Source organism: Belonocnema kinseyi, chromosome 1 (genome assembly GCF_010883055.1).
Source record: "Belonocnema kinseyi isolate 2016_QV_RU_SX_M_011 chromosome 1, B_treatae_v1, whole genome shotgun sequence".
Lineage (NCBI taxonomy): Eukaryota > Metazoa > Arthropoda > Insecta > Hymenoptera > Cynipidae > Belonocnema > Belonocnema kinseyi.
Window position 1 is genome coordinate 57,610,357 of NC_046657.1, and position 25,882 is coordinate 57,636,238.

The window sequence follows — 25,882 nt, forward strand, 5'->3', positions numbered from 1 at the left end:
TTTCTTAATTAAAACATTTAAAATTGAACGGTTTAAAAATAGATTATTTTAGGATTAAATAATATTTTCAATTTAATAAAAGCTTTTAATTATTAATAAATTGTTTTAAACTTATTCCTTTATTCACTTTCTAAATACTGAAGTACTGCTGGACTTTAAAAATTATCAAATAATTTACATTCACAGATGATTTTCAATTTCTGTAAATCAAAATGTACGCTTCAAAATTAAAATCTAAAATGGAAAATTTTTAAAGTGTAATATTTTCAAAATATCTATTCTAAACTGAATGATATCATAATTGAAAAATATAATAATTTAATTAATTATTTTTTAAAGAGGGTTTAAATCAAGTTGGACAGATCTTTTTTCTGAAAATTGGTAAAATTCTCTATCAAAAAATATTTGCAGTCATTTCTTTCCTGGTCTCAAAAAATTTCCTGCCATTTCCTGATGTTATAGCTTCTTTGCGAACTGAAGTAGTTAACAATACAATGATGATCGAAACTTTATAAAATCCCACAAATAAACTTTTAAAAAATGCAAAAATTCATACTGAATCAATTCGAAAGCTGGTGCATCGAAATTCAGAGCTCATTACATCAAGCTCGGTACATGTTAAGTCTAATGGAATTTTTAAAATTACTTCTTCACTGTGGGTGAATTCAAGTTAGGGCATTTTATTTCCATAAACGATTTTTGGCTTCATAATATTTTGTGGGAGCTGAAAACTCGAAATATATTATAATTTTATAGACGGATACAGTCAGGAATAGAAAAAGGTAGACAGTTGTGACTGATAGAGCTATAATCAGGGATAAAAAGAGATAGATCTAAGAAGAGATGACGGATAGGGCGTGGAAAAAGAAAGGTAGCGTTTGTGGAATGCGAAGTGTACTTTTAAGAAAGATTGAATATCTCTTTCTTTTTCCATCCATATATATGGATAGAAGAAGATAGAGTTTAAAATATGTTAGAGATATGTTTCTATTTAAAAATATTCTTTACTTCGAGCAGGGAACGCTCGCTGGTGCAACTGTGTTCATTAAAAGCTGTGTGCAACAACCCGATGTACAAATATTGCACGTTTGTTTGCCGAAAACAGCTTTTATCTCTTAATTTTTTAACATTACAATAAGCACACATACATAAATTTAAATGTGTAAAAAGATGTAAAGAGTATTGAGTTATATGTGAAATTGCGTACTCAGTGAACGGTTCGGTTACTATGTGGTCACTTTAAGGCCACGCAATTGAGTAACCTTTCTGTTCACAAGTATGCTGAAGAGGGTATAAAAAAGGGAACAAAGCTACGACGCATAAATCTTAGAAGTATAATTGTTCAAAAATACTCAAATTTCACATAACTTGTGCCATATATAATTTATTTGCAGTAGATATATATTTATGTAACGATCTAATTGAAAGAAATTTGCGTAGCTCTACATCAAGGTAGAAAATTCCTTAAACAATAATTGTAAGTCCATGAATAGCGTCTATAATTCTTAAGATTTTTCTTAATCATATTTTTCCATTAATGCGAGGACACGTTTATAACAAATATTCGCACTTTTGTTTCCTATCATTAAACCATAATGATTACATTGTCCAGGAATCATATAAGCATCGACAATATTCGGAAGTCTTCCTTTAAGTAATTCGATATCCTAAAATAAAAATATGTATGATTGGTACTTTGACTGTCATTGTTTTTATTGTTGAAACTTTTTCTCGGATGAACTCGGGTTTTCATCATCAGCAATCGACTAATTATTACGAACCGTTATTATAGTATTTGAATTATTTTTTTTACACTATTTCTTGGGTGAAACCGGTTTATCATCATAGCCATGAATTAAGGCAAGTGACTGATGAGATGAGGATGTTATAAGTTAATTTAATACGATGTTTGAAATCTTTTGCGATGATGTTGTAGAAACAAAAATTGGAGCCTCGAGTTTTTTGGAGTTTGCCCTTTACCGCTGTTATACTTAAACAGTACCCGCAAGCTCAAGAGGCAACAACAGTCACCTCTGGATGCATTCTGAGCGCTACTATATTATTATTATTTTCAAACTTTTTCTCGGATAAACCTGTTTTTTCATCATAGCCACGGAATAAGTCAAGTGACTGATGAGATGAGGTTGAGTGCTCGTACCCCGTACCTCCAACGTAAAGTCCGAGAGATACCAACCTTTGTATAATTTTAGGAAGAGCAGTGTTGACTGACCAGCTGGGATTTTTTTTGAGTTGGCTAAGAAATGAAGTTTTTATATCTCCAAGGCAGCCAATTATTAGCACCACAAATTGGATTTTGTAGCCTTGGTACAGCCTGCTTAGTTCAAAAAGAAAACTTTTATATTTCGCCTGATTTTCTTCTTCCTTTGCCTTGATATTGCTGTCAGCTGGTGCCGGGAACTCAATAACGTAACTTATTTTGGTCTTCAGATCTTCGAGGACAGTATCAGGCTTTGTAGAACTGATACGTTGAGTGGTGGAAAATGAGAGATTCTAGTAGATTTTGCACTGAATAATTTCTACAATGGACTCCAGTACCTCTGGGCGTATGGCAATATTCGCTCATGATCAAATAAGGTTTCTATAACGCCGCCTTAAAAGGGAAAAAGGAATCTCTCCGTCTCCGACCTTAATCCAGAAAATTTGAGAAATATATTGGACAGACTCATTGATAGCTTTACTCCACATATAATGCCGTATAATTCACCATTAAGGGGCTTTCCAGCTTGTTCCTTCAGTAGAAGCGAGTGTGCTGCTTCCTGTACATGACTTTTTTGTGTAGTGTCGCTGGAATCAAATGGTAGACCAAGCGCCTCTGCGGCCCTATCTGAGACACGGTATAGAACTGCCGCAACATTGACCACTTCATGTTGATATACCGATGGTATTAGAGAATCTTTGTTCTTTAGAACTGCAGAGGCTGTAGCTAGAACCGTTCTCTGATGAAGACACTATAAGTTCAGCAAACCTGTACCCCCTTTTTCTCGGGGGAGGTATATACGAGTTAGGGATGTTCTAGGATGATAACTTCGATGGATTTTCATTATATTATGTGTGCTTCAGTCAAGTTACCTAAACTCATCGACGCTCCATTTTACTGCACCGAGCGTGTAGAGCAGTATAGGAACGGTCAGAATATTGGTCTCCTAATGCTAATTCTTCCTAGATAATTCGGGAGACCAAATTTTTTTGAGAATTTGTCGATACATTTTCTCAAGAGCCATTTTTAACACACACACAACTTGGATTTCCGCTGGCGGTATTCCAAGATATGCATATTTTTCTCCATTACCTAGATGTTACATAGTATTTCCACTTATGGGCTGAAGATCTAAGCTTCACGCGATGATGTATTTTTTAGTCTTCCTTTGTATACATGGACGCAGGCACACTTGCTCAGTCCAAAGCTCATGCCAATTGCTTAAGAGTACCTATTTACCGCCGTCGAAAAGATTTTAAGGTCCTATTTTAAAGAGGCTAACAGTTTAAGGATGTATACTAGGTACACTTAATCTTAAAAGTTGCGTATCAAGGCCTCATTTTATTCTTTGAAAGATTCTCAAAAATTATATCTAAGTGTTGTTAATTAAAATGTAAACTATGATTGTTTATAGCAATAATAACTGTATGATTTGTTAATTCATTTTTTCAATAAAATAAATCCAAATGGAAATTTAGAGAATCCTTCAAAAAATAAAATAAGGCCTTGATCATTAGAATTAAATAAAAATTGTAAATTTTCCCTAAAGAAAAAGTGGTTGCCGTCGCGCTGTCTTAATCTTAAACTGAAGCTGTGCAATACGCTCGCGAGTCTTACTCAGGCGTACAGAAGTATCATTACTTCTATTGTCACTAAGCAGAGAGGCCGCCTTCTCTTAAATGACTTTGCGTAAAAAAGATACCTGATCTTTTAAATACTGAGGCGTTTTATAAGCAAATCCTCTCTTTGAGGATGCCAGTGAATAGCTTGTAGCTAGTGTTTAACCAGGCTATGGGCCGGTAATTATTTTTCACTCCTCTTCTGGGCGTTACAACAGTCGCCTTTGGCAAAAGTTACGGAACATTGAGATATCTGAAGCTTTTTTATCTAGCTTATGAGTATCTCCATATACTTTTTCTCACAAGACTTGAATCTCTTCTCGTGTAGGTGAATTTTTAACGGCACATAACGTTTTGTTGAAAAGACGAGAAGGTTGAGTATAAAAGGTGGAATTTTCCTAATGTAGCTAATCACGCACTGAACATTTGATGCATGTCATCTAGCCGTTTAAATTTTAATCTGAAGCTGTGCAATATGCGCGCGACTCTTGCTCAGGCCTTTTCATAAACTACCCAAATCAGATTCTAGAGATTAACATCTTCAGGGAGCAAGTCAGGGATTGCAATATTGGATTCAGCTAATTTGCTCATTCTGAGAAAAAATTTTCGCTGGATTTTGGATCTCATATTTCTTATATTGGCATTATTGGATATTATATTTTGCTTTTTTTCTTGATAAACAATTTCATATCCCCCTTTGCGTAAAAAGGATACCTGCCCTCTAAATACTGGGGGGATTTATAAGCATATTCCGGGTGCATATTGACTCAACGTTTATGCAGCCATTGTCTGGGCATACCCTCCGTTCGGTCCTATTGCCACTTCCAACTGAATAATAGCCTACGCCGTCCTAACTGATTATTATTATTTTATTAAATTTCACTCTGGTAAACCTGGTTATACATCAGAACCACGGACTAAGTAAAGTGACTGATGAGATTAGAATTCCATAAGTTAATTCAATTAATTTAATACGATGTTTGAAACCTCCTCCGATTATGTTATAGGTATACAATTACGAGCGGCCACGAGCGTTGGAGGTGACAACAGTCACCTCTGGATGCTTTCTTAGAGCTACCATCTGCCATTCCACGGATTTTTAGTCGCTCACTTACTGATGGTCAAGAAAGTTTCTTACAATGCGACAGGTGTTAAATGAAACCTTCTTCTCAGCTGCTGCCAATACCCTACTGACTCCAGTATGTATAAGATGTTCAGTGCATCTTGCGTGCACATTACTTGTAGCTGAAATCATAATGGGATGAATAGATGCATGTTTCACATTCCTCCATATGGTCTTTACTTCATGCCTTAATTCGCTACACTTGTAGATCTTGGTTGTATAGGTTGAATGCAAATTTCGGTTAAGCGGTCAAGCAATGTCGATGATGTGGACTCTTCTACCTTTTTTTCTCGCATCACTATGTCAGGTCGATTGGCTCGGACGAGACGATCCGTTTGGATAGTAACATCCCAATATGAGATGTAGTTTTCGCTTTCCAAAACGGGCATTCTAATGAATCTACAGAAAGGTATCCATTCTTTTAAGAGTCCTAGGCTTAGGGCAAGTTGTTGATGCATAATGCCCGCTACATCATTAGGTCTGTGCGTATATTTTCTCTAAGCGATTACGCAACAGCCCTCAATAATGTGCTCGATCGATGTATAACTTGTAACTCACACAGTTTTTGACATCTACAACGTTTAACTTTTCAAGGTCAATGTGAGACCATTTTATGAGTCCAAAGGAGTACGTGAGGACAGGGACGGCATATGTGTTGATTGCCCTGATTTTATTTGCCGAGTCGCGAAAACTCTTCATTATTAATCAGAGTCTCGCAGTGAAGGCAGTCGTTAGACTTGTCTTAACTATCGTATGTTTAATACCCTTAGATTCAAGAATACCAAGATATTTATATGATTTGCCTGCACCCATTGCCTCGATGCCATTTTCAAACTCGTTCTCTAACTCTGCGGTCCCTAATTCCCCTCTGATTAAATGCATTATCCTACATTTATCTAGTCCGAACTCCATGGGGATATAATTGGAAAACTGCTTTGTGACATTGATGACTTGCTGCAGTTCCTGGGCTGAACTAGCGTACAGCTTTAGGTCATCCATGTAAAGAAGATGGATCACTTGATGACCATCCTCATCATCATGAATTCTGATCACATGAGACATGCTATTTAGTGTTTTACTCAATAGATCCGAAACTAAACAGAACCATAATGAGCTGAAGGAGTCTCCTTGAAATATACCCGTCGCAAAGCGTATTGATCTAGTTATCCTTCGTCGTATATTATCAAAATACTTGATTCTTGTATCCCAGAGCCTCATCGCATGGCGTAGAAAGTCAATAATGCGTGGGCAGATTTTGTAAAGTTTTCAGACTTCAAGCAAATAGTCATGCGGCACGTTAGCAAACGCTTGTTTGTAGTCAATGTATATCATATGTAAGTTCCTTCGATGCTTACGAGCTTGATTCATGGCAACACCGTCTATGGTGACTAGATCTTCACAGCTTCGCGAGTTTTAACAAAATTCTTTTTGTTCTTCTGTAAGAATGTCATTCTCGTCGCAATGAGAATATACCTTATCAGCAATGATAGCTGTAATACATTTATAAATTGTTTGAAGACAGGCTACCGGTCGAAAATCAGATGGATTTTGTGAGTTTGGTTTTTTTGGAAACATATACGTAGTACCCTGGAGCATAAAGCCTGGCATCAGATCTGGATGTTCAATGATCTTCTGAAAACACCTTGCTGACGCAAGATGCACTTTCGTCAGGTACTTGTACCAGAAGTTGTGCGCTATGTTCGGACCTGGATCTTTCCAATTACTTGCCCTTTTAAAGACCGATGGAACATCTAAAGCTGTGATGTTTGTCAGTTGCATTTTAGGGTTATTTCTTACCCTTATTTCCTCCAGTTTGAACTACGCAGTGTCTAAATTGTATCTGTTCATTTTTCTCCAAACACCCGACCAGTAGTCAGTCATAACTTCCAACTGAGGGACTTTGGTGCCTTGCTGGTTATTTGGCTTTACTCTCAGTTCACGATAGAACCTTCCTTTATCAATCTGAAAGTTTTGCTTTTGTTGCCTTCGTGCACTGCTGTTCTTATACCGACGCGGTCTGGCAGTAAGAACATCAGGTCTCCGTCCTTAAGAGTCCAAAATTTCATCCAATATTGATGGTGTTAATGTTTCGATGTGCCGAGGGTGGATGATTTTAGTAGTATGGTTTATCAGCATTCTGGTTCTATTTCCTTTTTTATATTGAGTGAATCGACCGAATTTGCACCTTTATTTGGTGAAATCTATATCCAACCTGATATTCCATTATGGATCTCATATGGATCTCATTCCGTTGCCTTTCAAGGTGCTGTAGTTTTCCTTGCATTTCCCTATTCACATCATCATTAGTAATATGCGGATGTAGTTCTAATGGATCCGGTACATTATGTTCATTATCCCTAGCACCTATGCCCTCATCATCAATCAAGTCTTCATTGTGCAGATCTTCTAAGGCGAGTTCATCAATAAGAAGCTGCTTTTCCACTTCCATTTTGATAGCAGCTATTTCAACTGCCAAACGCAGTCTGTTTACAGGTATTGAGCGTTTTTGATTTGCCAAAGTATGATCATTTATTTTTGTAGCTAACTCCGGATATTGAAGTAAATGTCTGTGGTGTACTCTCCTTACGCTTTGCCCACATTTCTCTGCCGAAAAATAAAGACGCATAACATCTCTGTTCATATAATATGTCCATTTTCGTCGCTTTTTTGGTTGCTTAACCTCTGCTCTTTGCCTCTGGTTGTATAAGGCCATCCACCTCTGGGGGATGTGGTAGTGTTGGATCATCAATAGGTTGAGGAAGAACATCAATTGCACCTGCTTGACCATTTGATGCGGCTTCCTCTAACTGATGTTCATTGCCATCGTTTTTCCACGTCAAATCAACCTGTTGTTTAATCTCCATTGCTCGGTCTTCTGTAACGTTTAGATTAGTCCTGATGTCCTTCACCTTGTCGATAAGATCTCTTAGTGCGACTGTTTGTATATTAGGATATTTTGCAAGAAATTTTGTTCTTAAATTGTATTCTTTTTCCGTTTTCATATGAAACCTCGCATTTTCGTATTAAAAACGCATAAAATCCTCTTTTATTGTGGTATCGCAATTGATGCTCTCCCACGGTATTTCTGTCGAGGTGGTTGGCTGCAAATAGCTAACGCTAGCCAAAGCATCCTTAGCAGGCACAGTTAATGTTCAACTGCTTACCGTTTGTCGCAGATGTTCTTACTGGCCAGCTGTTTGATTAGTGAGATCTGCCTGACCATCTCGCAGCTCACAATTGCCACCGTCCCGCATGCTGTGGTCCCCAGCTGTGGCTCCAGGGGCTTGCCGACGATCCTCGGGAAGCGACAAGCGTTTCAAAATCTTTAATATACTCTCCATTTTACATATATGGGTTTTGGTGTTTTACTTAGTCCCACTCCTCTTCGTTATCAGCCTATTTGGCATGGGAATCCCTGTCCGTAGTAATGCTACCGCCAACAAAGCCGTCAAAGTCATGAGAGAAAAGCTTAAGCCTTACCACGACATCAACATTATTATGCAACATTATTGTTATCTGCAACATTATTATTATTATAAATGATTTATACTAACCTTGGGGCTCGATAAGAAATCATTTTGACCGTGATAAATGGCAAATGGAAAATTAACATTTTCAAGGGGATAGTCCGGTGGCGTCGTTGAATTATATAATAGTAAGTTTTTTACGGACCCATAATCAAAAAGCCTAAAAGTACCTAAAGAAAATAACATTAAAACTCAAATTAAAAAAAATCTTATTATTTTACATACCAGGATAATATTGTCCAAGTAGGAAATGCAGAAGTTGTTTGATTGAACCACCAGCAGGCTCATAGCTTAGAAAATATTCTATAATTGCCTAGAAAAATAGAACGTTACAAGGAAAAGCAGAAAAATGTGTAACTTCACACTGATTTATTTATTCAATGTAGGCTCGTACGAGATCGTACTCTGGGGCTCAAGCTATAAAGCCCATTGTTACTAAATTGTCTATTGTTACTAAAAAAGCAGTAAGTTATGCCTGCTGTGGAAATAGAGGGCATAGACTAGAGATTACCAAGCAATTCTTCATACATTCGCAATTTTTTTAAACTCAGTGATAAATGGTCAAGAAATCTGTCGAGGCCAATTTTTGAATTTTGGTTAATTTAAATTTTTATATAGCGTATACTTGATAAAAAATTATTATAAAAAATCTATAAAAATGTAAAAAAGAAAAATTCAAAAATCGGCCTGAATAGATTTCTTGAGACTTTAATTATGAATTTAAAAAAATTGAAACTCGATGAAGAGTTATGACCTACACCGAGGCTCTACAATAAATTTATATATTAAAAAGTAACAAACCCGATCCAATTGTTCATGTCCATCTCCGACAACCCAAGATATCATGGCAATGCAAGCAGGCTGAAACATGCTTTCCACCTTGCAAAGATAACTTAAGAAAATTCGAAATAGAGTTGAAGCTGGGAAAACTTGAAAATATCCCACTCTCTCGGAAAGACTCTGGAAGTATGCTTAAAACTTGTATTTAAGAAATAAAATTTAAATAAAAATTAGGCTTAAGGTCTTGTGAGGGTACCACTTGATACCTAATAGCTTAGCAGACCCTTTCCATTGTCTTTCGCTCGAGTTCGAGTTTTAAGCTATTTGAGGCGATGTGATGACCAACCAGAGGCTACTGTATTATGCTAATTTTCCAAAAATCAGTTGATGTTTTATTTCTTGCGTCATAAAGTACTTTAGCTAGACTTATTAGTCATGTCATATAAACAGAGGTGCGGACGTGAGCGGTATTCCAACGCAGTGTTATCAAAGAGAGCCTCGAGGTGGGAATTGAGACGGGAGAACAGCGTTCACGACAGTACGTTGATCTCACGCTCACCCTACACAACTGCTTATACCGCAAAATGCAGTATAAAGTCCGCCTTAAATGTTTTATAACTCAAACACTATAGCTTAAGCTGATTTGTGGAAAAGGAATTTTCAGTTTAATTTTTTAACTCTTATATAGCCATATAAGTCTCAACAGCTGACTCTGGGGCACCTTGTATATATGATGCAAACTTCTTTAAAAAAACAATAATCTAACGATCAATCCTTTAGATAGTTTTGAAAAAGGTCGATTTTTCTGCAAGATCACTTGCCGTATCTGTGAGATAAATTACGTGGTACAAACCGCAGACTTTTCAATACTAAGGTAGAGGAACACAAAAGTGATGTTCGTTTAGGACGCTATTAGAAGAGTGTTCTTGCCAGACATAAAAAGGTATTTGTTGATGCTGAGCATGAGTTTAACTGAAATAATGTTCACATTTTGCATAGTGAGATACATTTAGGCTGTATGTAAAAATATCAATTTCTGGTGGAGAAATTAAAAAAATGTCGGTATTAGCGCTGCTTGAAAGTACAAATTAAAAAAAATACATATCAAGTTTTTCCACCGTGTAGTTTCATAGATAATTCAATGAAAAACATTGAAATTTTAGTCAGTTTCAAACGGATTAACATAACAGTATCGCATAGCAGCAAAACTGTTCCCTCTCTCCAGCTTATCTGCTGTACCAAGCTGTTCAAACGCACATGACAGTTGATCAGCCATGGTTATGTTTTAATTGCGACGTTGCACAATCTACGAATCTGTCGCTGGCATAGTAGTGGTAACTATACGTATACGCACATCCTATGAATTCTGTGCCAGTAGCAAACTGAAATCTTCACCCTGCGGGCCCGTGAAACTTTTTCAAAGTGGTATGGCTTGACGGCGCCCCACGCAACTCTACTATTTGTACGGGGATGGGATTTACATACAACCTTAACAGATATTTATATTTTATTTACAACTGATTGGCCTACTGATCCTCATTCGATCCTCAGGCATCAAACAGAGAGCACCTGTTGATAGTAATGAAAATAAAAAGGACGAAAGAAAGAAAAAAGAAGAAACGGGATGTGGTTGGCTGCCTTCTCATTTTTCTTCAATCTTTTTTCTGAAAATAATTTAAAATTTTTTTTGCAGATTACAATAGTAGTTTTTGTTTGTTTGTTTATTGTTGTCCAAATTGGGTTGTTGGTTATTCAGAATAGGTCCTGTTAGAATTCAGACTAGCTACAAACAAGCAGAGAAATCAGTTAACACTGGAGTAGACTAACCGGGATGTTTGGAGAAGATGAAAACACATGGTGGCCCTTTGGGCTGCAACGACGAAGACTAACACTGTGACTCGGCATACTTTGAAGTTGATATGTAGTAAATAACAGGCAAACGACTCTAACTAACAGCCGGTCGTCGGCCAACCACTGTGGACAAAGTGTGAAGCGCCGGAACCACAACGCAGCGGTAGTGGGTTAGGCCCCGGGTCAGACCTAATTCACGATTCACGCCACGTTTCTAGGCAACCACGCGTTGGCCGAGGCGGGAGGCATACATCTTGTAACTAACAGTCAGTCGGCCAATGGGAACCGCAGTAACCCGTAAGACGGAACCAATCGTCGCGACGGATACTGTTGCAAATGAGCGCATTGCCAAGGGCGGCCCATTGGATCTCGTTCGTCTCCCTGCTGCTCGAGGCAGCAGGTATTCGACGGAACGTCGAAAAAGGGAAGATCGCCTTTTTGCCGCTCCGTAAATTGAGAAAATCGATCACGGAGACAAGGTGTGGTTATATAAAATGCTAAAAGGTGAGTGGCCGTCCTTGATTTGGTGCTGTTAGTTTTCTCTGGCTCGTAGGTTTTACTCACGGGCGAAAGAAACGGCCGAGGCTGCGCGTGGGTTTTGCCCTCAATAAAAAAGGTGAATTGAGTGCTGTCTTGGACGCACCTGCTACCCGTGTGCCTGGGCTCAGAAAAAGACGCTACTAGCGTCGTAGTCATACGACTGACAGCCGGTATCTCTGGTCTGGAAACCGTATAATTAAATTAGCGGATAATTAAGATAAAAGAATTTTCTCTCACTTATGTGGCCCATTCCTCCTCCGTATCTAGTGTTTAATAATAAAATAGCCGATCTGCCTGTCGCAACCAGACATGGCCTAACGGGGTTCGAATAGGATAATCCTATCTGGCCTCTGAGATAAACAAAAATCAACGACGACGAATGAATCTTGGAAAGCTCCGTTAGAAAAGTTCTCACGAGCTTACGATTTTTTCAGGATTTTCAGGTAACTCGATAGCACTTAATAAGGCCAATGGATCTCGAAATACAAATGGGTCAAGTAAACGCGAACCTGAGATCCGATTTTAGGGGAGGGGGGAATAAAACGTTACGAATTTACTGCATATAACAGTTCGGCGATCCTAGCAGCGAAATATAAACGTGTAGTATCCGCGTTCGGTGAAGGTCTGGCTTGACTGTCCCCAGAAAAGTTCTTGCCCCGGAATATGCATACAAAGGGATGGGTCCATGGTCCTCCGAGTGACGATATAGAGCTTACCTTGCGAGTCTTTACGATTGCCCAAATTGATAACACCTCTAAGGTCCTTGCTTCAATCGATGCCGGTGCATCCCTAACAGTCATGGGAGATATTGGCTTGGCCATTAAAAAGAGGTACCAAGTGACGTTGCATACAGCACTAAATTAGGCAGTTATGACTGCTGACGGCACGGTCAGTCAGGTTTATGCCACGTGTAATCTTCGTTTTTGTCTGCACACGTTGGCTGCCAGGACTATTAAGCCCTTCCTTAGTTACTTCCAGCTACCGACCGCATCGCTAATAGTACAGATGTCGGGGACACCCACAGATAAAACATAGATATTGTTATGTGTCTCCAAAGGTGTTAAAAGATATGCAAAAAGATGGATGGTCCAGGTCCGTAGGAATGGCCCGAAAGGCTGAGGGGACAATTAGATTTTGCATACCCCTTTTCTCGAGCCCCTTCTCTCGTACCCAGCCCCAAGAACAATAAAACAACTGATACAGTTCTGGGAAATGGCCTCGTGGTATCCTCGTTTTTTACTCGACTTCAAGACTGACGCGGAAACACTGAAGTAGTATTGGAGCAATCTTGACGCGAATGCAAGATAACTTTGCGAAAGCGATCGCTTTTGCGATCTTGATTTGGTTGATTAGAAAATTCAGTTTTCTGCCCAAATGGGTTTCCCTTCACACTGATCACTGACTACAGCTCGTTGCTATGGTTGCATATCCTTCATAATCCAATCGGAAAATTGTCGAGATGAGCACTCGACCTCATCAAGTACGATTTTAAGGTTGTCCATCAAAAAGGAGCGTTGCACCATGTGCCAAACGACCTTTTTCAGATACATGAGGAGGAGGTAACAATCCCTATAGCCACAATGGAGACTTTGGAGGATGAGTGGCACATCTAGAAATCGTCAAGTAATACCGGAGAGCCTCGGTCCAGTATTATTGGCTAAGTACACATCGTGAGAAGTATTCGAAGACTTCTATAGCAAGCGGGTAGATTTGGCACCCATAAGACGTGCAAACGCCGAGACAATTATCAAGGCTTTTGAGCACCGTGGGGGTTAGCCCGGTCTATTTGAATCAATGTTAGGAGCCAAAGCCTTGAAATGGCTAACGCCGAAGGGTTGAAGACACACCCGAATTTCTCCCACCAGAGTATGAAAGATGGAGGCAAAGAATGGTTAGATTGAAGCAGCTTTGGAATTTAGTCTTCTTACACCACGAGAATGCGTTCGATCGTCAAAAGGTAAATTACGAGAACAGGCGGTGACATGCCGTGTTTAAAAAGGGAGACAGTATCATGCGCAAAACCCAGCTAAAATACTTAGTCCAGAACGCGGTAACGAGAGGATATGCGGGTAAAAAGCAAGGACCATACGACGTAATCCGCGTTATAGGATTGTAGAAACAAAAGACTGTATGGACCTATCTGGCGCCCTGGTAAAATAATAATCAATAAGCCGTGTTCCAACTAGGGACAACCCCGGCCATGACATAGTTAACTGGGAGCTACTAACATCTATGCAAATTACAGCAGCTCCCAGTGGAACGCGGCAAATCACACCTATGGCCACGTATCATGACAAAATCACAACGTCAGACAACTGAAACACTCGTCTGTCTTGAGTACAATTACTTTAAATGAATATTTTAAGTACTGTCGTTGCCTTTTTTTGGACCTTGGCACCTTTCTTCCTCTTCCTCCTCTTATGAAGTGATGTTGCTGTCGGCTGTCACTTCCCGAGCAAATAGACGCGGGTGGAATGGAAATTTGGATAGAGAGAGACCAGAGTGCTCATTCTATCTGGGTGGTAAGGCCTGAAAATTTATTTTTATTTGTTGATACGTTTTCACTTTTCAGTTCTATGGGAACTGTGTCAGTTTCAGTGTTTTTAAATGACAGAGATGGTCAGATTCTCAGTTCTTTATTCACGAACGTGTAAGATCCCTGGCGGACCGAAGGAACCAAACGGAGCCTCTACAAAGTACCCGTAAAGACCCTATTGGGTCCCCATTCGGTTCCCTTTAAAAAAACTCGAGAAAACAGCAAAATCAACTTTTAAATTGTTTAAATTCGGATTCTGCGTTGAAATTCGCTCTAGAAGGTCACGGAATAATAGCCGAATGGGGACCCAATGGGGTCTTTCCGGGTACTTTGTAGAGGCTCCATTCGGTTTCTTCGGTCCGGCAGGGGCTGCATACTTCATTCCACGATAGACTCAAACAACGACTAAGGAATTTTAAGAAACAATGCACAAGCAAGTACCAGACTCGAACACGTCAACTATTTTGAGTTTGAACTTTAAAGTACGCGACTTTGTCAACGCTATTCGTTGTTCGTAGATCAACTCGCCAGTATAATTGCTTGAGACTAAAGACAATTAACAGGGAGGTTCTTGGTGTTTATAGACGCTTAAGTGCCTTTGTTATTTGACGTGATTGACAATTATGAGCACGTACATGGTCGCGTTTTACAACATACAATTTGTAATAATGTATTTTGACCTAATACGTGCTGTTTTTAAGTTTCAATTTTCTCCAATGAACAATAATTATGTCTACTTGAGAATGTCGGTGTTCGCTTACTTCTTCCTTTTGTTTAACTACGTGTTATTCGATACTCCCGAACCTCGTTATGACATACTACATCTGTATTCTTGACCTTTCAGGAGTGCGAATATTGCATGTTAACTTAACCATAGGTGATAGCTCTAGTCAGACACTTTCGGTTACAGTGTGTCTGACTATATATTTGTTCTTCCACTAAGCGGGTTACTCATTGATAATAAACTGCTGAATATAATTACAGTGAAACTCTTTTATACCGCCGATTTTCTTGCTGACCTCGAGTGTGAATTAACTCATTGTAGCCCGATCCGCTTTTGCTTGTTCACGATTCTGCGTATATTGATACGCTATTACTGTGTATAAGCACGCGTGTGTATTTATACCTTCCATTTTCAGATTTAGCTTTCTTGTTAGTTTGAACTATTGAAAGTATAAATACATTTAAATAATTATAATCTTAACTATAAGTATTTTATACCTATACAGTTTGCAACTATAGTTTCTCAATGATCGAGCATAGGTATTTTAACGATATTCTCTGAGATATTATCCCTCTAGGGTAACACTTTATGTATCTTGTCGTTTCTATCTTACCGACTGTAGCACAGTTACCATAGTTGGGTTCAAACTCAGAGAAAATCGGTATTGGGCATGTTTTTAATTGGTGGGGTTACATTCTTTTATATGGGATAATGTATTTTGCTCTTATTTTTAAGCGTTACATTGAAATTGTAAAATTTTGGGATGTAACAGTACTCTCTCCTTAGAATCATCATAGTCCCCGATGATTTAATTTAGTTAAAAATTTTGTCAGTCAACTGACATATTCCTAATTGTACTTGTGTTAATTAAAATTTTACTTATAGGTGTCTGATATGAATTTGTTATGTTCCGCCCTACGAAGTGACTATGCGATTATTACATTGTTCACGTGATATTTTTATAATTGTCCTTTAGTGTAGGTTTTTATTTATATAATGTTCTGGATGTGGGTGATTGCTGTGTTTATAAATTGTAATTCACTTTGTAAGTGCAATTTATACTTTTTCTTCGCAATCCTTGTCTGCTCGCGGTTCAGGGTCCTCTATGCAATCTGTTTTGCAGATAATTATTCCAATCTCCCGCACTGTGCTTTATAAAGATTATTGCCGTGAAAACAACGTAGCAATGGACCTGAGTGAAAATTTTGCAACGTCATTTTCTTTCGGTAAGTAATTTTTGAGCATCTTCTTTTTAGTTTCATGTCAAGCATGCGAATGTGAGAGTTTGCCCGCGATTATCAAAAATTTAAAATTTGGCTTTTCGGGTATCCTTTCTCGAGGATTTTCTGCCCAGTTTGGGGCCCGAGGAGTTTTGGTGGGATTATCTTGTTCTTCTGTCTCTCTATTTTTGTTTTGTTGTTTTGATGTTTGTTGTTGTGATTTTAACACTGTTGTTACTTTTATTGTTGCAGAAGTTCCTGTTGAACTCTAAATAGTTCTAAAACTTTCGGCCCATCAACTTGTGGATTACCGCAAGCATTATCAACACCGTTCCAGCAAACAACACCAAATTTAAAAATGTCAGCAACAGTATTTGAAAATTATCAACCATGACAAGTAGAACTACGTCAAAAAGAAATAAGTAATAATTCGATTACTGAGCTTAAAGTAGTAGTAACAGAGGCTGACCAAGCAGGCAAAGTTATCACTAGTATACGACTAGAGTTGCAAAATAAACTCACTCTGTTCCCCATTATTATTATTGTAACCCCGAAAATACAGAGTTGCCGAGAAAACTTAACATATCTTAGAGGAAATTTTGTGCATTTTCTTTCTGAAGACTGTGAGTTCGTCACATAGATAGGTCGTCTATTAATAGACATTAAAGCTATTTATCTTGCAGAAATGAAAGAGCAACGTCTCAAGTTAGGACAAATGCTACTAACCCCTCGAGGATGTTGTACGATGTATACTGTCGTTATCAAGAAAAAACATTTTGACTACTTGAGAAATGAAAATTAAAAAATTGGCCTTCAAAATTTGAGGGTAGCCGTAGAAAGAGAAAATAGACGCTCTTTTAGAATTTCAAATCAAGGATATCTAATGGAGAAATTATCGACAGGCGAAATGATAGATATTTTAAAGGAAATTTTCAACGATAGCGATATTGAAATTAACAAAAACCTGGAAGAAATTCCAGCATGGAACGTCATTAGAAAAAATTGAAAATCAACTCTGTTAATAATAATAATTATTATTTATAAAAAAAGAAAAAGCATAAGGAAAACTGTAAAGAAATTGAAAAGAAAGTCGAAATCATAAAACAACGATCAAAAGGTGAAGGAAATGCAGTCCCTGCCAAGGAACGACTCATCGAGGATGATGAAAAATTTGTGCTTGAAATTTAAAAAAAAACAAGGTGCCCTTGTGTTTCTCAAGTAGTAAAAATGGTTTTTCTTGATAATGCCAGTATATATTGTATAACATCTTTCATTTCTGCAGAATCAATAGATTTAATGTCTATTAATAGACGACCTATCGATGTGACGAACTCACAGTCTTCAGAAAGAAAATGCACAAAATTTCCTCTAAGATGTATTAAGTTTTCTCGGCAACCCTGTATTTTCGAGGTTACAATAATACTAGGGTACAGAGTGTGTTTATTTGGCAATCCTGGTGGTATACTACTGACAACTGTGCCTGCTTGGTCAGCCTCTGTCACTACTACTTTAGATTATTTAGACTATTTAGACTATTTATACTAATTATAATGTCATCGCACGCACGGCAGGCCCACTAATTGTGGTTCTTCCACTACGTGTGCTATTTTGCTAATGATTTGCGACTATGATTTACGCATGCGTGCACCTAATATCGCGCTACTAGAGGGGGCATCTGATTAGTTAGCAATTCCTAGAATTTTCCGCCCCTACATCCCCGAAGTTGTAAAGTTATCGGACTTGTACTATATTTCTGTTTGACTTAGTTCTACTTATCGTGGTTGATAATTTTCGGTTACTAATGCTGACATTTTAAAATTTTCTGTTTGCTGGAATGGTTTTGATAATGCTTGCGGTAATCCACAAGTTGATGAGCAGAAAGTTTCAGAACTTTGGCTTTAAGTGGTTTTTCCTGTATTGGCGATTTATCTTGGTGGTTTTTATCATTAGGTTAATAATATTCGAAGGGAGTGAGTTCTTGAGGGTTAATTTCTACTTCTATGTCCTCTTCTGGGTTTTTATTGCATGTATATGACAATTTCCATGTGAATTTCGAACTACAGCTTCTCCTATCCACAACCCTTCTTCTACTTTAATTTATGGCAAATAGCCCTCTTTTACTTCATTATTGGCTATTTTTTTGGGATAACTTGTCGTGATCTTGCTTTAATACTTAATTTTCCTAGTCATGGTTTTTTGTAATCTAAAATTTGATACGTAATTTTCCTAGTCCTGATTCTTTGTAATCTGAAATTTGATCCTTTGCGGTTTGTGACTCATGATCCATGAAATAAATAGGTTTAGTAGGTCCTGAGTGCATTGATATAGTGTTGTGCCAGAATGATATTTCTACTTTTTCCTGATGAAGGAATTCTCGTCCTAAGATTCCATCTGTACTAATAGGAAAATCTGGAGAAACCACGTGAAACAATATCGTGGTATCTTACAAGATTAATTTTAATGTACTTATAGTCGAGATTTTATTTGGCCTAATACCTGTAATATCTATGGAATTATTTTGTGTGATCAGTAGATCACCATCTAATAAATTTAATTTAATTATGCCAACATTGGCTCCGGTGTTAGCCACAAGTTTGGCTTTATTTTGTTTGAAGTCTGTTGATGAAAATTATACGACTGGGGATTCTCGATTGAGGTTGGTGCGAAGGATTTGTCGTATGCCATTAAAATTCTGACGCTCGTTTACCGCTCGTCCTTGGTTTCGCTCGTCGCTGCATCTGAACGGCGATCGGAAATTGGAGTTAGGATTAGTCTTAGGGTATCCATTACGTTGCACAAGCGTATTAGAAAAAAAAGGATAAGGGTGATGAGGCATACAAGGATATTGATTGGGCGAAGCATAATTAGTTTGGTAGTTAGATCTTCCTGGTGAATAAGAGCACTTTATTATTCCAGGGGTGTGCGACTTTTAAGACTGCGTCTAAAGTATCAGGGTTTCTTGCTTTTACAAAGCCCGATATGCTATCAGGTAATCCGTGCTTGAATTTGATTTGAACCATTTAATGTAGGCGTTTTGCCGCTTCGTCGTCGTGTTTATCTGAATTATTTTCAGCACCGAGCACTCTTGGGTGATCGGCACTGTTTTCCGACCGATTGAAATAAATATCATCATGACTTATTTACGTGTCGACTCGTCTATCGTCATGAACACACGTTCTGGTGCACTACCAAAAAAGTCAGTTATCTTTCTCTGAGCGCAGAACCTGCTTCCCAGCAAAATGGATTTCAACTTCTCCTCTCTCTACCAATATATTAATAATTCTTCTTACGAGTCTTTTTCAGTAATAGACTTTTAGGTGTTTCGTAATCCCCTGATCTGTCGTTTGTACCTTGGATCATGTATTTAGTGGTAAGTGAATATCCATCATAGCTTTTAGGGTTTGGATTAATATTTGTAGATAAGCTGGACAGTCATCTACAATTACCAAGACGTTTCGTTGCTGACAATGAAAATTATCAATCCGTTACCTGAACACAATTTCTGTATATGAAAATTGTCATCCACGAATTAGTAACTTCCTTTTTTCTGCGGAACGCATATTAGCAGCATATAAAGAACAACCCAAATTCGTCAGCATTAAAGATATCTTTCTCGGAACATTCTTATAGTGAGATTGGAAGCACTTCTGAATGATACGTCTCACAGTACACTTCTTAAACAGATGCACTTTCTCCGCTCAAAACTCTATGAACAATGCCACTTATAATCCTGAATTTATCCAGGCACCTAAGGATAGCCTTAAAATGATCTTGTCCTAACTTTAAAGCAAAATCTGCAGTCTTTTCTCTGATTATTAATCCTGTAACAATTTTTTTATTTTTTAGCCTCAGATTTTGTACACTAAATTTTTGTCTCGTTTCTGTATCATCAATATTTAAGGATGGATTATTTATAATTGTTTATCTTGTAGTGTATTTTACAATCTGTACTCACTGGAAATTGAAATATCTTTACTTCGATCTCTTCATAACCATTTAACCATGGATTTTTCTACGTTAGGAAAAGATAAGAGATTCATGCGTTTTCTATCCGGTTGAAATAAAGAGTCTCCGAAAGCAGGGTAAATGTTCTCGTTGTTCTAAAAAATACACCAAACTCTCGCTTTCATTCAAGTGTCGGGGGTTGTCTTCAAATGGCCTTGGACTAATTTCGGAGGGATGGAAACGTAAACAGTGAGGGCCCCCTGACTTGTTTCCGAATGGAATATACATATATCTATATAGTTAATGTCGCAACTGCTCTCGCTCTACTCCCCTGAGATACTCTGTGAGCCAGCAATTCTAGGTGTAGTTGTTAAAGTGTTCGCCGATATGCGAAAGTTGGCCGAAATGTCTTTCTTTTTCTTCGCGTCATTCTCAACTTCATGAATAATTTTGATTTTGTAACTTAAATTAATCGTTTTACAATTCTTTCTCTCCACATTGTACGCAAAATTGTCGACTTTAGAATTTAAATGGAAAACTTAGACTGAATATGTTGCAACGTTAGTTCCTACTATATATACTACTTTTGAAAACACACTGGCCAAATAGTCGAATTTCATTGGCTATAACCATTTTAGAGATGGGGTACTAATTTTCCCCACCTTCAAAAAATCCTTTATCAATAATCAAAAGAATAAAGAAAAAATATCGAGAAATTGCTCGAAAAGCTATTACACTTAGTCTTTTTTCTCAAAAGAATTATTCATTGTTTGCATCTGCTCATTGTTGCCAGATTATGCCTGAAGCGGCCAGAATTTAAGTACGCATTGTCTATACAATCAGGTATGGATCGTCTTTGAGTTTTGCAAATGAAAGCTGTTGTATTTCGAATCATCGAAACTGTAAACTCTCTTGGGACGTCGAATTTTATACAAATTATAATGCTTGCCTCGTAGGAGAAAAGTGAAGTTCAATTCAATCTTAATTGGGAACCCCAGATTGTGGATCAATTTTCTTTCTTTCTAGTAACTAATGACATAATATTGGGTTTCAAGTTTATCGTTTTTTCCAGGATGGGTACCGACGTGAACACTCGGTACCGACTTCCTGACTAGGATATAGTTAACTGCCAAAGAATCCAAATTCTTATGAAAAAATCCATGCTGGGAGAATTTGAGATATTCACATTCATTTGTAAAAAGTAAACAAGACTTTAATTTAACATAGTAGCGCTGAATAGAGTTCATCAGGAAAATTAATATATTAATAGTAGCCTTCAGTTGAGTACCATATCTCCCCAGCGAGCATCGAGCTCTAGCTCGGGAGTAAGACAACAGGTATTAGGTGGTGTCCTGACGACCCCTTAAGCCGAAAAATATTATTAGGAAAATTCTTACCACCATTTTTGTAGTCATTGGTGTCAAAAGGGTTGCAAACCCTTTTAAATTCGTCGTGAAAACAGCTGGACTTAATGCCAGTACAAATTTGATTTTTTTATTATATTCGGGTCTGAGGGATCCCATAACGCAAGTCTGAGTACATCCTTCGGAAAAGCAGCCCAAATCAAGACTACTTTGATTTGTATTATTCAAAACGTAATCGATTGCGGCTGGCAAGCCGTAAATCCCCATCTCGTGCCAGCTTAAAAAATAAATTTCAGAATCAAAATTAAATAAGAAGAAGATAAAAATAGTAATCAAAATATGGTAGTATACCTAAAGTCCCAAAATCCATAACTTGTTTCTAACTTCGATACGTGTTTTCTACTGTAAGTATTTCCACGATTGTTCAACAACCACACATCATAGCCTTTATCAACTAAAATGAAAGCTGAAAAAATATACGTTTGTTAGATTTTTTAAAACCTTAACTAGAGAACTTCTTTCATTGGGGAGCGAATGATACATTAGTTTTGCACAATTAAAATAAAATACTTGGTGGTCGCTACGAAGGCCTTAAATTTCTTTCTTATTTTCTTATCAGGGTACCAACATTTTGAAAAAGAATGCAGAAGATATGGAAGAAGAAATTCCGAAGCTTTTTAAGAATTTATAGAAATAATTATGAGTCAAGTTTAATGTTTTAAACTGTAGAGTGTTTAATGCAGAATAAAAATTCTGTAAAGTGATGTTTACTTTTAGCCTTTCATCTCTATTTCTTCTTGATGCGATAATTGTTTTCAGGTTTTTTAACTAATTATCGTAGACATATTTGACTTTGAAGAGTTCAGAATTAAAATATATTGATTTAGAAAAAGTGCACAACTGCACAATGTCAATACAATCAGGTTGGTCACTGTCCAAAAGATAACCGAGAATTAGTTAAAAATTATTTTCAAAAATGGAAATTGTACAGATTCGTTTCTATTTTTTCAATACATTTTTCGTGTCGTTTTGTGACAAATTTAAATATTTAGTTAAAAAGTCATATTTTTGGTCGATAATTTAATTCTTTTGTTTAAAATTCATCCATTTAGGCAGAAAGTTAAAAAATTTGGAGTTGAAAATTCCACTATTTGGTTGAAAATGCAATATATTTCGACTTTAAAATCTTATAAATAGTGTACTTTCATTAATGTTACTTCAAAGTACTTATTCCCTTCATTATTTCCCTATCATATTGAAAAATCACCACGTTCATCATGTTTTGACAGCATTTTGGGCTGCCAAGTTGCAAATCACTTTTACAATAAGTTACATGATATACTTCACTTTGGAGTTTGTAAAATCGTTCTCAACCATGAAAAATGTAATTTTTGGACGGGAAAACCGGACAAACAATTAGGGTAATAATAAAGGGAATAGATTTCTTTAAATAACGTGATTGTAGGCCCCATTTTGCTAAGATTTTAAATCAATATAAATTATATTTTCAACCAAAGAGTGGATTTTTTTACAACCAAAAAAGCGAATTTTCAACAAAACAGTTAATTTTTCATACTAAGAAGGCGAATCTTTTGGAAAACATTTGAGTTTTGAACCTAAAAAATGAAATTGCAACAACAAATTTAATTTTTAACAAAGAAAGATTAATTTTCTATCAAATAGTTTATTTCACAGAAAAATAACTTTTAACAAATCAGTTGTCATCACAGCCAAATAAATTAACTTTCACGCAAAAAGACAATTATTTATCAAAAAAGTTATATGAAAAGTTAAATTCAGAAATTTCAACAAAAAATGGAATTTTTTTAATAAAATAGTTGAATTTTCTACCTGCGAAGACCAATCTTGAAATAAATGATCTAGTTTTTAAACGAAGAAACTTAAGCTTTGATACGCTACTTACTGGGTGGCATTATTATCTGGTAACGGCAAGGAAAATAATCTTCCGGGACGACGAGTTTGTGGCCACTATGATAGAGTGAGACAGAGCTACCTTTTTAGGAAGGAAGAAAGGGATAGGAGTAGGTAACTCGCGAGAGGGAGTATGTGAGAGGAGAGATACTGGTAAAGGTAGAAGGTGGGAGTGATGTATCTATCTCTTAAGATAGAAAGAGATAATAGGAGGAAGAGTTATATGGAGAAGATCCTATGAAAGAGGGAGAGAAAGGACATGAGTAGAGGGGAATGAGGGAATGATCTGTGTATCCCATATATAAAGGAAGGAAGAGTGATCTCGAGGAAATATGTTCAGAAATATGAAACGATGTAGCAGCTGGGTGAGATAATTTGAACAATCAGCATCATGAATTACCAGCAGTAGATTTCACGAAAAGAGAAAGATTTTAGCTGTAGGATTTTTTTAAAGATGCTGGTATCTAGCTTTAAAAAAAGTAACGTTCTGGGTATAGGCGAGTCCGGGGGGGGGGGGCTATGGGGGCTAAAGTTTCCCCCCAACCCGACAATCTTGATTCACCAAATATATATATATATAAAATCTGTGACGGGACGGTTGTTGCGAGTAAAATGGTGCAGCCTCCCCCAAAGTTAAGTAGAGTTGAATTCTTCACCAAGAAGATTCGTTTTCAATTTCAAGATATGTTTTCTACCCAAAAATAGGAATTATCAATAGAACAGTAGATTTTTTACCATAACAGATGATTTTTAACAAAATTCAGAAGGACGAACTTTGCGTCACAAATAGTCGGAAGTTCAACAGAACAGTTGAATTATAGATTTAAAAATAGGCCTTTCAAACCAAATGTTTAATTTTTCAAGCCGGTCAGCCGCCAAAGGCCAAAAGTAAGCATAACCGAACATCATTCATTAAGGCACACAGTACGCGTCTTTTAGACCTAAGCAGCCGAAAATAAAGCGTTTTTTTTCTTATTGAGTAAGCAATTAACTTTTATAGAATAATGTATAGGAAATTAATATTCACCTAGTGATCGTTTGGGTCCTATCATAATCCAAGTAAAGGAAGAACCCAAAAGGCCATGTAATAAAAGAGCCACTTTTCTCTTTTTTATTTCGCTTGATGTTTTATTGATCACTCCAGGAATTCGGTGCAACTCCAAAATATATCCATCTTCAGTTGTCACGTGATGAACCTCGAAGGCGTAACCGTAATCATTTACTAATGTTTTCTAGAAACAAATCAAATTTTTGTTTTTTATTTAATGAAAGAATTAATTTGTTCTCTTTTAAAATAAATTGTTTAATTAAATAAAATAATAGTAATGTAAAAATAATGATAATAGTATAAAAGTATATTCAAAATCCCAAAATTCGTAACTTTAAATTGAAATTTTTTTCCTGAGAATAAATCCTAAAATATTTCTTACGAGGTTAACACTTGAATCTGGACGAGAGCTTGAAGTGAAATAAACTCCATTGCATACAAGAATTGCAAAAATGGAAACTATGTTTTCCATTTATTAAAAATTTTCTGGAACAAAGTCTTCGTTTCTTCGCTTTGAAGTTTTGTAAATAATTCTTACTTGTCTCCAGCTTGCAACGGCTTTTATAACTGAGCTTGACGCGTTCACAATTTTTAAATGCTCAAAACGTATGAAGCAACACGTTTTAGTTTATGTCTTATCAAATTACACCTTTTCAAAGAATATGTGTCGAAAAGAGTAAAAATGAAACATTCAAATGATCAAAGACATCATTGTCTTGAAAATTTCTAAGGCATTTTGTTATAAAAGTGTATAGATTTGATTCTTCTTAAAATTCTATTCATCTGTTCTTCTACATACGTATACAAATTAAAGAAACAAGTCAGTTTCTTATCATTCTTTAACATTTTAAAATTGAAAGGAAATATCGCGAAGCATGCCGAATTCGATATGTATCGATATGTGTTTGTTCTATTTTATGAACATTTGATACTTTTAGCCAATTTTTTGCTGTTTAACCATTGTCTCCAAAAATCGGAAAAAAGTGGCGAGAAATTTGGAAATTTTATAAAATTGGTCAAATTTTGTTACTCACAGGTTTTTGAAGTCGCTAATTATGTATCCGAAGTTAAAAATCACGAAAACAAAATGGCGGATATAATACAGCGAACGAGTATTCGTATAATATTTGTTTATATTCATTTATTTCACCTAAGCTACTATTTTTTATAACCCCGATGTTTCTTATATACATTGTTTTATATGGCCAGCGATTGCGTTATCCTCCACGACACTTTCAACGCAAAAAAACTTTGAAATCGACGGTTCGTCGTTTGGGTCGCATTCTTTCCATTCAACATACATCCTGTTCTCTGAGTGCGGTTGCTGCATCAACCAGTAGGCCTTTCCCCAAGGTTCAAGGGTGCCGCTGTCGACAAACGGGAGGATCCTAAAAGCAGGACATGGCCTTTGTTGACAGAGGGAAGCTCTCATCAGAAAATGAAGAGCGAATTCTT

The 25,882-nt window shown here is 36.8% G+C and overlaps 1 protein-coding gene across 2 annotated transcripts; it reads right to left on the minus strand.

Annotated features, from left to right (window-relative positions):
• Window positions 1–1,392: 1,392 nt before the first annotated feature.
• On the minus strand, window positions 1,393–24,929 carry LOC117171035 (lipase 3-like). 2 transcript variants are annotated; one of them, XM_033358083.1, is made up of 8 exons: window positions 24,810–24,929; window positions 24,407–24,611; window positions 21,799–21,913; window positions 21,481–21,724; window positions 9,289–9,447; window positions 8,713–8,800; window positions 8,515–8,657; window positions 1,393–1,667 (listed from the first exon to the last, which is right to left on the minus strand). In XM_033358083.1, the coding sequence occupies exons 1-8, from the start codon at window positions 24,897–24,899 to the stop codon at window positions 1,518–1,520; spliced, it is 1,194 nt and encodes a 397-aa protein (XP_033213974.1). In that variant the 5' UTR covers window positions 24,900–24,929; the 3' UTR covers window positions 1,393–1,517. The 2 variants fall into 2 exon arrangements, with proteins under 2 accessions (XP_033213974.1, XP_033213978.1); XM_033358087.1 differs by lacking the exon at window positions 8,515–8,657 and having other exon boundaries at window positions 1,540–1,667.
• Between the last annotated feature and the right edge of the window lie 953 nt (window positions 24,930–25,882).

Bases quoted from the DNA above. Each gene is read 5' to 3' on its own strand.
- LOC117171035 (XM_033358083.1), bottom strand. From the start codon at position 24,899: ATGGAAAACATAGTTTCCATTTTTGCAATTCTTGTATGCAATGGAGTT. The intron at 9,448-21,480 runs GTAAGAATTTTC...GCATACTTCCAG, and splicing joins CAATGACTACAAAAATGGTG to AGTCTTTCCGAGAGAGTGGG. The intron at 8,801-9,288 runs GTTTGTTACTTT...CTATTTTTCTAG, and splicing joins GACATGAACAATTGGATCGG to GCAATTATAGAATATTTTCT.